Raw genomic sequence first — 18,551 nt, forward strand, 5'->3', positions numbered from 1 at the left:
GAACTGGAGTTGCAGAAGGTTGTTCACCTGGGAATCAAAGCCCATTCCTCTGCAAGAGCAGTCAGTGCTCTTAACCACCGAACCATCTCTCTAGCCTCAGGAATCTGTATTCTTTGTGAAACTTATTTCAAAATTAAGCAAAAATGTGTAAATACTGAGTTTGATTATCTGCCTAAAATTTTTTCTCATGAATGCCATCCCATGTCGTTGAGAGAACCTTGGAAAAATTGAATTTATTGTGGTTAACTTTGCAGATATGGCAACAGAGGCTCACAGAAATTGAATTATTTACTTGAGGAACATAGCTTAAATAAATTCAGAGCTAGGGTGGAACCCAGAAGTCAATTTGAGTGGGAAATTATTTCACCTAAAGGGAAAAAATTGATACAGAATTCTTAGATTAAGTTAGGAATAGTGTGTTTTTCTAGACATTTTTAAAAACCATTTTCTTGTAATTTCAGAAGCATTGTAATCTTGTTCCTGTATGTGGTATATTGTACAATTGCCACATCTGTTCCCCGAACTCAGTGTGTACTTGTTTTTCATCTAAACATTGAAGTTTTAGTCCCTTTTCTTCTTTTGCAATGCTGTGTTGATTCAGAATGCTCACAGGGTCCATGATGTGAGGGGACTGAAGGGATGACAAGGTTAGCTCTGGCAGGATTCTGAGTTTCCGTGGTAGCATAGGAATAAAGGATAAGATCAGAGGCTCAGTCCCTTGTAGTGTTTGTTAGAGTTTTCATAAGAACTTAGAAGAGCTATTCATTCCTCTTTCAAAATTGGCTGTAAATTTTTAGGTTCACAGTTGAATTAATAGTTATACAATATTGAGCTCAGTATAATTGAGATTGCTTTAAGAACAGATAACAAGGTCAGACATCCCGTACCTGACCAGTCCTCACAGGTGACCTCACCTGACTCCCACAAGCACTGGGGGAAGGGAGAACAAGGCAACACCGCCTTCCCGACCATCATCGAAACATCAGCGCACTGTCCTGGAACTCACTATGTAGACCAGGCTGGCCTTGAACTCACAGAGATCTGCCTGCCTCTGCCTCCCTAGTGCTGGGATTAAAGGGGGGCAGAAAACTCATTTTTAATGCTGCTAACACTTAGATGTTTGCACATGGTCTCTAATCTCTAAGTACCTGATTATTACTAGCCACAGTCCGTTACTTTCTGAGACCCACCTGAGCATGGATATAAAATCATCAGGTAGATTTCAATGGTAATTGTTTCACCTCTACTAATTAACATGAAGCGATTTTTATACTTCTTCCTCAAATATAACTTATTTTTTGTTGATTTCTTTGTGTGTATTTCACACAGAACACCCCAAACAATCTCATTCATCTATATACTCACATCCCAAATGGCATCCTCCCAAAGCACCCCCCTCTCCCTGGAGCCCATATACTCTGTCATCCCTGTTACTGTCCACTGTGTTGTTGGTGCCCGCAGCCGTTCCCCAGTGCTTGTCTATCTATTGAATCTAGTCAGCTTATCTAGAGTTAGAGTTCCTTGTTTTAGGAAGATCAGCTCTTCCTCATCTAGCAGCAATCAGTTGTCAACATTCCTTTAGATAAGATTGGGGTCTGCCATTCATTTTCCCAGTTCTATGCTGGATAATTGTCTAGGAGTCTCTTGGGCCACCCTGGCCAACAACTCAAAGGAAGGTATCTCCTGTTTGGCATTGTTGCTTCTTATGTAGATTTTAGCTATACACATGGACTCTTAAAGAATTATATTGATCCCTTTAATATTTGGTTATACTTTTCTTTTCAGTGTTTAAGACCATACAGGTAGCCCAGATAAACCAATTTATTTTTACTCTCAAGGTCATTTGAGGATTTGTTCCTCAGGGGTCACATGGACTTGGGAGTAGCCCTTAGCTCCTTTCTTTTACCAGTTCCATCTATGTGAAGATAAGTCAAAGGTCCTACTTGACCATGGCTGGCTTCAAAATGTTTCCTCTGTGTTGACCCTTCTCTTTGTAGACTGGACACTGATTCAATTCCATTTGGTGGGGTCTCCATGGCCTCCTTGATCAAGATAACAGGTGACACACCACAGTTACAAGACATTTTGAGAGATGCTCATAATCCCCTGGAGTTTAGTTGACCTAGGAGGGCAAGGAGCAAAACTGTTCTTTATGTCCCTCTGATCAAATTAGTATAGGCCTCAAAGTATGGCTGTTAGACATCCAAGAAGGTTGGTTCCACCAGTCTGGTACTTTTAATTACCATGTGCCATGTAGATAAATCTTAGGCAAAGACCAAATGTTCTCAGATAAGCCTTGCCTAGACATGTATTATATTCCTTGAGCTAGTTGTATGCATAATTTGTTAGTAGGTTATTCAATTAATATGGTTCCTTCTTGTTTTTTAAAAAACTAGCTAGGCATTATTTATCTCTCACATTGTCTAACCCTTCCACCATGGTTTCCCCATTTAAGGTGCCCCCATTTTTCCCATTTCTCCCTTAATAATACCCTTCGCCTATGATCACACCTCTCTTGAGCTCCTTCTTTCCCTTTGTCACCAAGTTTCCTTGTATAGCCCTCCCTCCCCTCTCCCCTTAAATAACACCATTTTTACCCATATCTCCCTTATTAATGCCTATTTCCTACTGTTCTCTTTCAGATTCTTTCTCTTCCTTTACCTCCCTGGCTCGTTTTCACTATCCTGGTTCTTGTAGTTATGTCTGGATACATATTCACTTTTCAGGATTTGGTGCTAGGATCCACATATAAGGGCGAACATATGTCATTTTTTGTTTGTTTGTTTTTCTGAGTCTGTTTCTTCACTTAGTATAATAGTTACTAGTTCCATCCATACCTGCACATTTCATGATTTCATCTTTCTTTACTGCTGAGTAAAACACCATGGTGTAAATGAACCACATTTTCATTATCCACTCATCAGTTGAGGGACACTTAGGTTGCTTCCATCTCTTAGCTATTGTGAAAAGAGCAACAACAAACAAATATACAAGAGTCTCTGCAATAGGATGAGTTCTTTGGGTATATGCCAAGGAGTGGTATAACTGGGTCAAATGGTTGGTTCATTTGTAGTTTTTTAAGAGTTCTCCACACTGCTTTCCATAGGGGTTGTACAAGTTTGCAGCCCCACCAGCAGTGGATGAGTGTTCCCCTTTCCCCACATCCTCTTCAACAATTGGTATCATGTATTCTCTTGATCTTAGCTAGTCTGACTAGGGTAAAATGAAATTTTAAAGTGGTTTTAACTTGCATTTCCCTAATTACTAATAATATTGAACACCTTTTAAGAAGCTTCTTAGCCATCTTTATTTCTTCTTTTGAGAACTGTCTGTTCAGCTCCTTAGACCATCTTTTAATTGGGTTACTTCCTTTCTTGATTCTTTGTTTTTTGAAGTCGCTATATATTCTGGATGTTAAATCTCTGTTAGATATGTTGCTTTTTAGTTTAATGAGGTCCCATTTGTTGAACGATGACCTTGCTTCCTGAGCAATTGATGTCTGGTTTAGAAAATCCTTTCTTACACCTATATCTTGTAAGTTATTGCCAATGTTTTCTTGTAACAGTTTCAGGGTCTCAGGCTTCACATCGAGGTCTTTGATCCATTTGGAGTTGACTTTTTGTGCAAGGTGAAAGATAAGGATCTAGTTTCTTTCTTCTACAGGCAGAGATCCAGTTTTGCCAGCAACATTTGCTGAACGTGCTGTCTTTCCTCCAGTGAATGTTCTTGGCCCATATGTCAATTACCAGGTGGCTGAAATTGCATGTACTCATATTTGGGTTTTCATTTTTGTTCCATTTATCTATGGGTCTATTTTTGTGCCAGTACCATCTTGCTTTTATGGTTATAGCTCTGTAATACAGTTTAAAATCTGGTATAGTAATCCCCCCAGGTTAGAAGAGGAGCACCTGTCTCAGTGAGCTTAACTACATTACAAAAAATAACTTTTTGGTTGCAAGGTTAGGTAAAAGTCATTAGTCCAGAGTATGTTCATATTGTAAAAGTCATTACAACAAATCTAAAAGCTGTGCAAAGGCAAAATAGTCAACCAGGAACCAAGGTGTTAAGGGAGAAATCAGGACCAATTGCAGTTTATTGTATTGACCTCATGATGTGCACCGAATCTGAACACCAGTTCTGAATTGTGAGTCAGCTCACAGTGGGACTTGCTTGTCAAACAGATCATCTGGGGTCTTATTATGAGATGGGATATGGAGAGCCAAGGAGCTGTAGAGAAACTTATATTTTCATAAGAAATGTTCAATGAATGCTGAGGGAGAAAAAGTTTTCTCCACGGACCAGCTTCCTGATAGCTTATCTGTTCCCAAGTGTTAATTCTAAATACGTGTACACAGAAGCACCGTAAGTGGGATCAGTGCATTATGTGTGTGTTTATAAATGTATATATGTATATGTAACAATAACCAGAGGATAAGACATTCAAAGGGAGTTGGGGGCTTGGGATGAGTTGGAGGGGGATTGTAGGGGGTGAAATGATGCAAACACAATACTCATGTGTGAGATTCTTAAAAAGTAAAAAGAACATTTTTAAAAAGAAATATTTATTTGAAGGAAAGTTGAAAATGCAAGTGTCTGAAAAGAGTAATCCATGGTTGACTTTAGCCAAGTATAAAAACTTGGCTTCAGTGAACCATTCTTTACCTTAAACTGGTACGAAAATATAAATAGTGTGTGACAGATTATTTTATAACCTGCTCTCTATCATGCTGACTTCCCCTAATCTCTTGCAGATCATCCATTTGCTGGTGATGTTGTCTTCCCCAGGGAAGTCAGTTTTACCAACCTACAACCAAATCATACTGCTGTGTACCAGTGTGAAGCCTCAAACATCCATGGAACCATCCTTGCCAATGCCAATATTGATGTTGTAGGTAAGCATACATGAAGGCTAACATCACCTGCTGTTTTCTGGAGGAAGATGATTATGATCATAGTCACAAGTACCAACTGAGGGTGTGTGTGTGTGTTTTCATGTATCCATGTCTGTGTGTGTGACATATCCATGTCATATGTATGTATGTATGTACGTATGTATGTATGTACGTATGTACGTATGTATGTATGTACGTATGTATGTATGTATGTATGTATGTATATGAGGAAGCCAGGAGAGAACTTCGGGTGTCATTGTTCAGGCACTGACTCCCTTTATATTGCAAGTAGTGTTTGTCATTGGTCTGGAACTTACCAAGTAGACTAGGCTTGTCAGTGAGCCTCAAGGATCCACCTGTCTCTACCTCCCAATTGCTGTGGAATTACAAGCATGCATCACTATGCTTGGTTTTTTACTTTGATATAGGCTCTGGGGATAGAACTTAGGTCTTAATGCTTACACAGGAAGCTCTTTACAGGTGAAGCTATTTCTTCAACCCCAAGTATCAACTGAATTCTTGACACATAAAGCATGAGGAAGAAAGTCAAAACACGATGACTTTACAAATGCACATTGGACTTCATACAGAAATTATGCTTACACATATGCTCAATTTAGATACTATCAAAAGTCAAGAATATGTATTTTAATGTTAAACAGCCTTCCATTTTTATTAATATGTCAAAGATATAGAAAAATGTACTTTGTAGGTAATAGTTGCATAAGGATTTAAAAACTTGTTTTATTTTCTAACAGATGTTCTTCCACTGATTCAAACTAAAGATGAAGAAAATTATGCCACTGTGGTTGGGCAGAGTGCTTTCTTACACTGTGAATTCTTTGCTTCGCCTCAGGCAATAGTAACTTGGTAAGCTGCCTTGCTGATCCCTTAAGGGAATGCAAAGATTTCTCTGTCCATCATTTGACAGTCTGTACCATGTCTGTCTTGCTTCATGGAGCAGTTGTCCCTGAGAAATAAGGAAAGAAACTTAATTTCTTGCAATCATTTTCCGTGATTCTAAGATTTTCTCCCATGAGGAAATACAGAGAAATTTGTTTTCATAGTAAAAACAATGGATTGAAATGATTATTGAGGTAATTGCAGAGGTACATTTGGTTTTCAGTGATGGAGATATCTAAGGTCATGAATACCCAATTGCTGTTGCTTCCAGTCTACAGTCAGTTATAAACATATATGTCCATTTTGATTTTAGTTGTAATAATGTTATTTTGCTGTAAGTCTGAAGACTCATATGTGTGTATTGGTTTGGCTACTTTACTGATAAAACTTGGTTAATCTACTGTTAAATCATTGTCCATTGCTCTGCGGGGCTTGAAGAAGGGGGAGACAAGTTTAGCCAGGTCATACCAATTTAAAGTCAAAATCTGATTCTAATCAACTTGTGATGTTTTATTTATTGCGTGTTTTTTCACTGTTAAAAATATTCTATTAAAACATTTATTTGCTTACTGAAATGCTTAACATCCATTTACATGGGAAGAAAGTCCCTTGCTTTACTCAGCCTAGTCTCTGCTTTTTAAAATCCTGGGCAAGCTCAAGCAGTCACTTACTGTGAACTATACAGGGTTAATCAAGCTGTGTCAGGAAATGCCTGGAAAATGGATAAATGTTGCAGAAAATGACTCTGGGGTCTATAGGGTAAGTGCAATCCATGCCCACAGAAGAGGCTTCTAATATCTCTGAATGACCAATGTTCTCTTAGAACAACGGAGGTTAGGAAGGCTCATTATCTCTTTCAATTACTTGCTTTCCCATTTGCTACCTTGGAGGAATCATTAACTATAGAGTTCACTATCAATAAACCAGAAAATATTTCTTAAGCTATGAGGACACACACAAAACAACGAGAAAGGAGAGAGAGAGAGAGAGAGAGAGAGAGAGAGAGAGAGAGAGAGAAACAGCCTAGAGTGGGGATTGGATTTCCTTTACTTGAAGTGTCTTGGTCAGCTTGGATATACATCCTGACCAATTCTGAGAGATATTAAGCAAACTAGAGCGGAATATTTCAAAAATTATACTAAACTTCTGAGGAAAGGATGAGCCTGGATGATGTTAGTGAACTATATGCAGAGTGTAAAACTGTGTCATGATGTTAATGGACTCATTCCTGTTTCTCCACAGGGAGACAGCGGATGAAGCACAGCCCCTCGAAGGAAGGCGGTACCATATCTACAGAAACGGCACACTGCAAATCAACAGTAGCAGTGAGGAAGATGCGGGGTCGTACTCCTGTTGGGTAGAAAATGCGATCGGAAAAGCTGCCGTCACAGCTAACTTGGATATTAGAAGTATTGCCATTTCACTTTTATTTTGCATCAATTCTCATATTGGCTCAGACTGTCTTCATTTTCCCAAATGAAACAATGTGCTTGAAGTTTGATGACCATTTAAAATTCTTTTGATAGTTTTTCAGAAGTCCTCCATTTTATTTTATCTAAAAGACTATTGCTGGCATGGCAGGGTATAAGGTACATGGTTTGGGCAGCTATGTACCCTTGGTGATGGATAACCATCATTGTCTTAAAAAATCCATATTCTGAAGTACTTTTGAATTTATACTTTATATCACTAGTAAACTCTGGTGGTACCACTAGTCCTCAGTTTTGTTCTAAGCATTTCATAGAATTTCAGCGTCATAAAGAATGCAACATGACAGGTTGGAGATACGTGTTTGTTCTCTTTTTAAATCCTAACTTTGTTAACCTTCCCTCTTCCAGGAACTCCTAGGAATCTCCAATAATCTCAGACTTCGCTGACATTTTATATTAACATTTCTTCGTTGTTATTATTACCAATTTAGTCTTGCTCTAGACTTTTACTCTCTAAAACTTATTCAACAAGGAATTTTTCAAGTATATATGAAGTGTTTACTGCATACACAATTCCTCTCTAACCCCTGGGAGTTTGGCTGTGTAACAAAGCAGGTGCAGTCCTATGTTGGTCAAGTTTACTGCATAATTCTGCCCTTTTGTGTCCATAGTACATCTGTGCAAGGGAGTCACTGCTTTGCTCAGGTTTATGAATTAATGATAAGCATGCTGATAGAAAATCACCTTTCCCATTTTTATTAAAATACAGTGATTATATATTTGGAAACACTAAATGGAGAAATCAGGCTATTTTCTAATTCCAAAGACACTTGTTAGCTCACGTGCTTATTATTTCCTTTGTCAAAGAACAGTAAGAAAAACTGTTAATGTATTAATTGCTACTTCACATAAAGTTTATCAGATTTCCAGTCTTCATAGAAAAAAATTGCAGTGGGACAAATATTATGTGTGGATTTGACTGTGATGATGAAGATAATTTTTGTTTATTCAACTGCAGCTTTTTGATAACAAAGGGAGCCATGCTCTGTAGTTCTAATATCTTTGCTTGATTAAAACAAATACAGATGCTACAAAACTCAGAGTTTATCCTAAGGATCCTCGCGTCCCTAAATCACATGTGCTTGAGTTACACTGTGAGAGCAAATGTGACTCACATTTGAAACCCAGTTTGAAGCTGTCCTGGAGGAAGGATGGAGAAGCCTTTGAAATCAATGGCACTGAAGATGGCAGGTGTGTAAACTCTTCCAAAAGCTGGTTGTGTCTGTATATGGACATAACAGATTGTGTTAGAAATAGCCCTAAAATTATCCACAGTGCACTAAAACGCAAAAACTGACTAATATATATCAGTCCTCAAGGCACTTCTTCCATTTTCCTGTGAAGTTTTCCTTGGTTTTGCTATTTATTTGTTTAGAAAACATGTCCCATCATCTCAGAGCAGGAAACAGAAGCCCACTCCAGGTATTAGAGGCAGGTAGATTAACTGAATAGATTTAGGAGTTTTCAAAAACACTGGAAAGACTGGAAAAGCATGTTGTGGGCATTCTCACTATTGTTTTGGGTTCTTCCTCATCAGTGAGCCACGTGTCAGAAAACTGCTGCCATCTCCAAGGGCACCTCACTCCACTGGTGTACTGGAGGGTCCAAACACCCTTAACGGGTGTCTCTGTTCACACTGCACTTTAAATAGGCAGTGATCACACCCTTCTACCTTCCAGTCTCATATGACTCCTTATGCACACACCCTCAGTTATACCTGATACTCAGCCTGTTAGAGAATGTATTGGTAACAGCAGTCTGCCCTTCGTATCTGTGATGATAGTGTCTTAAATCCCAAGCAGATGTGAAAATCTGTGGGTGGTCAAACCCCTCCCAAAAATGATGTCATATTTAAACTTCACTTTTTCAGTTATGTTTTAAGTCACCTGTATATTGTTTATGAAGCCCAGCTCAAAAAGAATGCTAGGAGAATAGCCATTATATGGTGTTGTTCAAGGAACAAAGAGTGTGTACCTCCTCACTACACATGCAAGATTAAAAATATTAAAATATTGTCCATTGGTAGTTGGTTGGATCTGTGAAGGTAAAATTTCTGTAGGCAGAGGCTGAGGGCAGGCTTCTGAGGATTCTGAACGGGGAAAATACCAGAGAAAATAAAGAAGAAACTATGAATAGCTGTTGAAAAGCACTAGACCATTTTAAGTACATCAAAGAGTGAAAAGAATGAATGGATTCAAGAATGCATGCTTTGTCTTTCAAAAACTCACAGGGGTCAGCTTTGCTTCCTCTTGTGGTCTCTCTGCATTTACCATTTCAGAGTCAAGTCTCATCTGAACTTATATTTTGTTATTACTTGAAAACAGTAACTCTGAAGGTCTGGAGACAGGACACTCTCTTTAGACTCCTTAGTAGCCAGCACAGCAGAGTCTTAGTTAAAAGAGTGCACTTGGGTTCAGTGACTTGGGCTAGAGTCCCAGATCTCACACTGAATAGATCTGTGGTTTCAGGAAATCTGCTTGGTGTCTGTGTGCCATTTATGTTGAAGAAAAATAAAAAGCTTGAAGAAAAAATAAAAAGATAGCTTTAGCATAAAGCTACTGTAGATTATTGTGGCATTCTTAGAAAATATAAGAAACTGGTCATTTTTCTCCATTCTTTTTTTTGTATGTAAATTTCTCATTTCTCCAATCTGTTTTTCTCACTTCTGTTACTTGATTGGCCTCATTGTTACTAGTGTGTGTGTGTATGTGTGTGTGTGTATGTGTGTGTGTGTGCATATTTGTATATGTGTGCAGATGTCACCTCTCTATGCAAAGACATTAGTCTCAGCCATGTTCACTAGCTTAATCCAACTTCTCCTTGCAATATATAAATGTATATATACATTAGAGAGAGAGGGTGGAGACAGTTTATACAAGTGGACTATGCGTTATACAAAGTTGTTACTAAAACAAGAGGCTATTAAACATGCAGATCTCATTTTACAATACAGTTCTTCCTCCTCAGAATTGACCTCAGGTGAATTTTCAGCCATTGACACCTGTCCACATTCTCTCTCTTTGATCACTGCTGCAGAGTATCTGAGCTCATCCATGTGATTTTTGGCCTATCGTTGGGAAGAGAATCTAAGTCCCACGCCCAGTTGGTAACTGGGACACACACATCTAAGTTCTGAACCTGAAACACCAGGAAGATCCTTTGTGTAGGCCAGTTGTATATTTCGCTCTCATGGCTGAAAATGATGTTCAGACGAACATCTGACCTGCTGAGTGGCCATGCAAAGGATAAGAGTGTTCCTGGAGTCCTCCAGAAAAAAATCCACTGAGGCAAGAGAAAGATGGCTACTTTAGCACAGGAAAAAACCTTAGGCGAGGATGGGGCCAGGGTGAGGGAATGGGAAGGATTACATATGGCTGGTCTTGGCTCTGCAGAGGCTAGAGCAAGTTGTGATCACAGGTGATAAGTCCATGATCCATCAATAATCTCTGCTTCTCAACTGTTAGGACATTATCTCCTTTTCATCAGGGTGTGGACCTGAAGCCTTTACTAAATAAAGTATTAAATTTTTAACCAAAGGTTCATAGGGAATAGTGACAGGTTATAAATCTTCATCTTGTTGCCTTCCATGTGGAGGACCCTGGTAGTGGCTGGGACTGTCTCTTTAGAACACTATGCCCACTATGTAGCTCATATTAAGTTAGTATTTTCTATGCACATTTGTGCATACTTTTCTACTTATTTGCCCTCACAGTAGTTTTATCATGTAGGCTGAAATGTGCTAGAGGAGTTTTCTTTGGATTGGTAATCTACAGGTAGGTATGGACCACAATCTTATGAAAAATCAAAATAGGGCATGTGTGTGAAGAAACTTTTAACAATAAACTATGATTAACAAATGCAATAGAGCCTGTTTATGACTGTAGGCAAAGTGAAGGCCATAGTCCTGCTGGGGAGATACAGTGGCTTGGGAAGGAGGGATAAGTGAACTAGCAATGACTGGAAGGATGTGGGAGGAAAGGGATGCAGAATACAAGTGGTAGGACCAATTCTTGGCACTAATAAAGGGATGCTTTCTTCATCTTCAAAACGACAACAACTGAATGGGTGGGATGAGAAGCTGGGAAGATAAGGCTGCAAAGACCACAACACAGAGTGAGGGGGTCTTTTCCTAAAATTTTACAAACTAAGGGAATTTTGACAGTACAGAAGCATGATGGATGGAATCGAGCATACTGTAGTACATGCTGTGAGAAATGTGATGGATGATTGCCAGAAATCAAAATAATAAATTTGACTCATGTCGTTAATCGTACACTCTGAACATGCAGCATGCTTTGCTGTGTGCACTGATCATCGTATGTACCTGACTTCGTTTTCTTCTCCTGGAGAGGAAAAATATGGATTTGTTAGCTTCACTTTTTAATCCAGGAGGATTAGGCTCAGTGCTTTGCCCCAAGATATGGAAGTAATAGTTGGTAGAATTGAGAGCCACAATCATAGGTCTCCAAGAAGAATTATGTTGTCTCACAGTTGGAATGGGGTAGGACAACAGCAGAGGATAACATGGACTGGGGTTCAGCATTTGGATATTGCAGGTGAGGGAGGTGAGGTCCTGGAGTGATAAAAAGGTTACTTTGGTGAGGTGATTAAGCAGATAGAGACAAACAAAGGAATGTTTGAGAAGGCAGGAGATGAGCATAAAGGACAGTCTCTGTGAGAGTGAAAAGGACAGAAGTTACTCAAGCAGAATCTAGTCCAGCTACGGTAGGAACAAAGTGAAAAGAAGTTCCCAATTCTTACTACCGCATTGACAATGGGCAGCGGTCACCACAGCACAGCACCATGTCCTTGCTGATGCAGTCTCAGATTGTTGTTTGTGCCATGAGTTATTTGAACTTGATTTTCAAATTCTGGGGCCCTTGTCCTGCCTTCAGATGTTCTGAATGGTACCTAGACTGAGACTGGGCATGTATCTTACCCACCAAATGGCAAGGTCATTCTGTCCTGATTAATTTGAAGGACTTCAAGAAATTTGCAAGAGCGAACAAAATGCACAATGCCACAGTGAGTTACCAAAAAAAGTTGCTCTGTTTTTCTGACCTGAAGAAGCCTCATGCTAACATGCAAAACTTTGGTAAGGTTTCTGTTTCCATGAGCTCCTGTGAAAGAGTAGCTTTGTATAGCCCTGCCTAAAAAGGTTATTAAATCACATTCATGAACCCAAGATAGTAAAATTTTCCACAATCATCAGTATGTACAACAATTTAACATTGTGTCAAATGGGCAAATAGCTAACAGGGACTGAGAAATTAATTCAAGCCAAAGTTAAATTGTGGGTCAGTGAGATGACTCAGTGGATAAATGTGCTTCCTGCCGAGGCTGATAATCCAAGTTCAATCCCTGGAACCCACGTGATGGGAGAAGAGAACCAACTCTTGCATGTTGTCCTCTAACCTTCAAACTCCTGTTGTGGCATTTGCCCTCCCTCCCATAAATAAATAAAGGTAAAACAAGTCATATTTTATCTAGAATTATAGTGAGATTCTTGCCCAGCAGTATCAGTAATGCTGGCTGACAAGCTGTTCAGTTACCTCTGTAAGAACAGGAAGAATTCCCATTCAAAATTCCCATTCCCAGTCAAAAGTCAGAACCACGCTAGCTTTCACTACAGTTTTGTGTTCTATGCTTCAGAGTTTTCACTTTATTAACTTAGCATTAAAATTTTCAATTATGTAAGAATGTCTCTTTTCCACAAGGAAAATAGCAATATTTTTCAATTGCGTATACTGGTGTGAGCATAATTTAAATTTAATGGAACTTCACATTTTTTTTAAAAAAAATTATTTATTATTTTTATTTTATGTGTATGTGTGTATTGCCTGTATATAGGTAAGTGCACCCATGTCGTGCAGTGCCCGTGGAGGACAAAAGAGGCTGTTAGGTCCCCTGGAACTGGAGTGTTAGACAGTTGTTAACTGCCATGTGGGTGCTGGGATTGGAACCTGGGTCTTCTGCAAGAATAACCAGTGTTCTTAACCACTGAGCCATCTCTCCAACTCCAGAAATTCACATTTTAAAAATATGTGGAGCCATATTGATAATGGCATAGTTATAGCATATAAGGTAGAATTGACAAAAGATTAATTTTCTGTGGCAAATTATTACAAAGTGCCAAAATAAATAGAACTGATTTTTTTAAAAGCTTGTTGAAATGATTCTCAGAAAGAAATATAAGCCTGCTCTCTACTGTTCACATAAGGCATGCAGTTTAATTATCAGCTCTTGGAGGCACAACTGTAGAGAGGTAAAGAAAACTTGTTAAAAATAGATGTTGCCGATGACTTTACATCCATACATAGGAGCCAAGGATCCGAGTGCAACTGACCATGACTAGTAATAATCAGATACATACAGACTAGAGAAGCATGATCCAACATCTAAGTGTTATAAGCAAAACAATGAGTATTTCTGTAAGAAACAGTATATTTTAAAATGAAACAAAGATATTTTTTTAAAGATTAAAACTCAATTTTATGTTTTATAGCATTTATACTGAGCTCAATATTGTATACCTATTAATTCAACTGCGAACCTAAAAATTTTATAACCACTTTTGAAAGCGATGTATCTTTGCTCTGGAAATTGTTATTGAACATGTTAAAGCTGTAATGAAATGCCTCTTCTAAAAAAAAAATAGATGTTGTAATCTACACTCTGGCCAGTTGTGTCCAGTTGCTCTCTGTTGCATGAGAAAGCTCCACAAATGAGAGTTGAGATACGTTAGTTTGAAATACATTAGTTTTCGCTCTACCACTTGTTCCACTATGTTCCATGGGCCTTGGGTGTTTAGGTTCCACTGTTGATGTGTCCTTCAGGCTAGGGCATCTCACAGACACTTTTTCTCTGTGTGTGACCAGTTGTGGAACTCTGGACTAGACTCTGTCTGTTGCAAAAGAAGTTTCTTTGATGAATGGTCAGTGATATGCCTATCTGTAAATATAAGGATCCATATTTAGCATATAATGAGAAATTATGACTGTCTAGGGATATGACAGAGTTAAGACTTTTTCTAGAACCATTTGCCATCCAAAATATGAGTTCCCACCTGTTGAGTGGGCTTTAAGTTCAAGTAGGTACTGTCACTACTGTGCCAATATAGTTTGCTGTGCTGGAGTGCGTGTCCCTGGATAAGACTCCTATATTAAATCTCACCTAACCAAGGCTCAGGGATCATTGTAGAAGAAGGGTTAGAAGGATTGTAAAAGCCAGGGTCGTACATGACTATAAGGAAACAGAGTCTTCTTACAATCTCCTGGGAACTTGCTCATATGAACTTACAGCAATGGTGATGACATGCACAAGACCCATGCAAATTCGATAAAATAAAAACCAGCAAAGGACTGGGAAAATGGGCAGGAGGCCCCAACTTTAGCCAAGGCTGAACAATGGATGAACTCACACTGAAAGACAGCTGGGTACACAAACTTGACTTGATAAGCTTTAACATATAAGACAGAATCTGTGAAATCCTGTGGTAGGCCATTGGGGAGGTGCAGATATGGGAGGTCTAAATATGATTAAAGTGTATTGTATAGAATCCACAAAAATTCAATTAAAAATACATTGACAAAAATAGATATTGTTAGATGCCATCATAACATTCTGGCTCTGTAGACCTGGATGGAATACTAGAATATTGTTTTGTGAGAAACAGCTTCCTAGATCCTATGTAGGGTCCCTCATGCATATGGTAAGAATTACTCAAATTTATCCGAGCTCTTGTAAGCATAGTGTGATACTTAGGTCAGGTAAGACATAATTTCATCATAACCTATGATCACAGATGATTGGACTTCATTATTTCTTAAAGTGTGATCCCACTTATGACTGTACTGTGCCTACTGCATATTTTATCCCCAGTTCTCAGTAGTGACATTCTTTAACAATAGTTTCATTACGTCAACTGGACATATTCTACTTTAAATCATTTTCCAGGAAACATGTGCATCGTACATTGTTAAATAATTGTATTTCTACTATAGCTATTGTTATTGTTCTTATCCTTATCATGTGGGTTTTTTTTCTCAGTAGAATAGTTATTGATGGAGCTAACCTGACCATATCTAATATCACTGTAGAAGATCAAGGTATTTACTCCTGTTCTGCTCAAACTCTTCTGGATAGTGTTTCTGAATCAATCCAAGTAACTGTCCTTGGTAAGTGCAGCAAGCAAAGAGCTTGCTTCCCTTGTATGTTTAACTGCCATTGTGCTCGGGTAATAAAGCCAATTGTAATTTGATTCCCTTTACATATACTGAAATTAGAGTATTTTTATTTAAAAAGTAATATCACTTTCAAATGTTTTCTCTTCTTCTCATATAGAAGAAATTAATTAATGATTAATCGCTTTCCATCCATGGGAAGTTTGCCAGGAGCAGCAGGAGATAAGCAGAGCTGTCATTAGAGAAAAAACAAAACAGTCCTGTGTGCTGAAACACTCAAGCTACCCTCTCCTCAGGTTCACAGAGATGGGGCTGAGAATGGAGGTGGGCTGTGTGGAAGAAGGGGAACAGTAGTTTCCAGAAGTGGATGCTCAGTGGTCACGTTCTTCACCAAACTCACAGGCTGAGCACTCAAGGAAGGAGAAAGGATGAGGATAGATAGCAAGTATCTTGCAAGGGAACACATTTGAATTTTTAAAGTGCTAATAGGTAAACAGCATGCACACTTCACTGGTGTAATCAGTGCAATTACTCCTGAAACCACCAACATTTATAGCTCTCAGACGATATGCTGGGTTTTTCCTAGTCTCTATCTAGATTTACTCACTGCTGGCTCTTCAACCTGGAAACCTGCCCTGTAAGGACAAGATCGGCAAACCACTTACCACTTGTGCTGCATCTTTCCGTTGACGCTACAGATACAGAGTCCTGGGAATAGAGTGTGGAGTGTGTTCTCTCTTCTTCCCTTTTCCCTGCAGGCTGGTTGTGTCTTGCTGCCCAAGTCATAGCCCCTCCAGGGTGGCATCCCCCACACAATTCTTTCTGAAACAATTCTGGCAGCTCTAGACACTCTACTCACATGTATTTAAGAAAGAGTTCTTAGCATCACCTATTGAAATGACCTAATTTGCCTGAGCTATTTATTGTCTCATGTATAGAAGGAAACACCTGCTACAGATGTTTTAACAGTTTTTGTGTGTTCCATTTCAAAAGAAAACTGTCTTTCAGTCTATTGGTATTTCTAAGAACATTTGATTTTTGTCTAAACTCCTCTATATATGACTAGATTAGTGACCGTTATGAATAAGTCTTTGTATTTCCAGCACTCCTATTTTCCGGGGTCCATAGATTACTTGGGTGGTGTAGTGTACAGAATGATAAGAAAAGATACCATTCTCTCCTGAGACAGCCAGTGAAATCATTAAGCACATCTTGAATCTCTTCATGAAGGTAGCAGCTACTAGGTTGAGTTGTATCAAGTATATAGTATATTCCACACTGTAGAAGACATGAACTTGATTCATTGGATCACATGTTTATCTGTAACTGTGAGCTTCCTCAGGACTCTTCAAACCAAAATATTTAATCCTCAAGTCACTATCCCAACAGTAATTTGCCAGGTAATGTGGCTGAGCATCCAATAAAATGAACTTCGTTTCAGCTGCTGTTGGTATAGGTTGTGGGGACTCATGAGCCTTGCTCCTTGGCATTTTGAGTGACAACAGCAACAAAGGATTGATTAACTTTTGCTTGATTGGTGTTTATCTTCTCTCTTTCCTTGCAAAATTCAAAATTCATCCTTATGATTAGTTTGCCATTTTCTAGCACCATTAAATTTTGCTAATTTAAATAAATAGTTCCTATGATTATACATACCATTTATGTAATAACCTGCCAATATTTTTAGAATGAAAATTAACAACGCTTGAAGAATTTTTAGTAAGATGGTTAAAATTCTAATTTTTCAGTCCCTGGTTAAAAAACATCTCAATAGCTGACAATAAAAGCCATTATAAACACTTGTAGTGCCCAAAGAAAACAATGTTTTAGATGCCTCGAAGCCTAGATCTAAATCAGTTTCATGAGAAGTTATTTGCAGAATGCGTGACATAAAAACACTTTGAGAATATTGGTTTGCAGAATCTCTGTTGCAAGTCTTCTTTTCAGCACCCTGTGATGCTCTGAGGAATCAGATTTTGATCTCAGATGAAACATGCTGAGCGAGGTGTTCCAGTAAGCCTCATAACTGAGTGAATTCTTAGTAAACTTACAAGAGAAAAGCAAATTTTCTGAGCTTACAAATACAGAATAGCACTGAAGAAATATTTTGGGGGGCACTTGACAAGACCTCAGATCATGAAGTCGTATCTTTAGTCTAAAGGAAATAACTTTTGATTTAAGATTCTAAAGTTTGAATATAATCATTTACCACATTTTAAAAGTAAGCATGCTCCATTCTTAGTTGGAAACATGTTTTTGATCAAAGCATTTGATCAACTCTTAAGAATTTGCAAACGCTATGCAGGGGCCTAAAGGCTGCCCCGAAAATGACTTCACTGTCCTCTGAGCAAAAGCAAATACCAAGTATTTGAGAGTCTTGATGCAAATTTTGGAAATAAAGTTCATTTGAGACAGGATTTCCTTTTTATTGTGACTTTTAATGAAAAATTGTTCAAACTTTCTGTGTATTTCACCACTCAAAAGTGTGTCATTACCATCTCAATATTCCAGTTTCTGTTACATTTGCCAATGCCCAGTCTGCCTCCTCTAATGCTTCCTACCCTTTTCTGTACCCCAGATCAATGCTTTTATAAATCTGCTAAAATATGTATAGACTTGACCATCATAAATTATAATAAAAACCCAAAGCAGTTGCAGAAAAGCTTGTTCCCTGTCTTACTCATCTATAACCATAGGGCATAATTTTTATTGGTCTAGTAGGATAGTTATATGCATGATTGAAGTGACAATATATTTTCCCTTACTCATTTATAGCACAAAATATTTATGTGCAAAGCACCATGAACAATACAAAGATTACTAAGAGATCTCTTGTCTTAAGAATCCTTTAATCATACACAGGGCAAGAATCAGACATATAGATCTAGATAAACAGTATATCTGTCAAATCTCCTAAAGTTGATCATATACAACCATCACCCAGGCAATAGGTAACCTAGGCAACACCTAGGCAAATGAAGATGCCTAGGCTCCCTTCCAAGGTGAGGGACAGAGACTTTCATTGTTAAAAACCACTACAAAGGGCTGTAGAGATGGCTCAGCGGTTAAGAGCACTGACTGCT

The 18,551-nt window shown here is 38.5% G+C and overlaps 1 protein-coding gene across 5 annotated transcripts in view; it reads left to right on the plus strand.

Moving 5' to 3' along the window:
* Positions 1-18,551, plus strand: part of Chl1 (cell adhesion molecule L1 like) — a 206,838-nt gene that overhangs the window by 162,681 nt on the left and 25,606 nt on the right. For all 5 annotated transcript variants that reach the window (XM_029558428.1, XM_029558430.1, XM_008822695.1 and 2 more), the window contains 5 exons: positions 4,752-4,892; positions 5,651-5,762; positions 7,038-7,204; positions 8,311-8,476; positions 15,338-15,462. In XM_029558428.1, coding sequence (XP_029414288.1) covers positions 4,752-4,892; positions 5,651-5,762; positions 7,038-7,204; positions 8,311-8,476; positions 15,338-15,462 — 711 coding nt within the window. The remainder of the gene's footprint in view (positions 1-4,751; positions 4,893-5,650; positions 5,763-7,037; positions 7,205-8,310; positions 8,477-15,337; positions 15,463-18,551) is intronic.

The sequence above is a fragment of the Nannospalax galili genome, unplaced genomic scaffold, assembly GCF_000622305.1.
Source record: "Nannospalax galili isolate Female #2095 unplaced genomic scaffold, S.galili_v1.0 scaffold828, whole genome shotgun sequence".
Taxonomy (NCBI): domain Eukaryota; kingdom Metazoa; phylum Chordata; class Mammalia; order Rodentia; family Spalacidae; genus Nannospalax; species Nannospalax galili.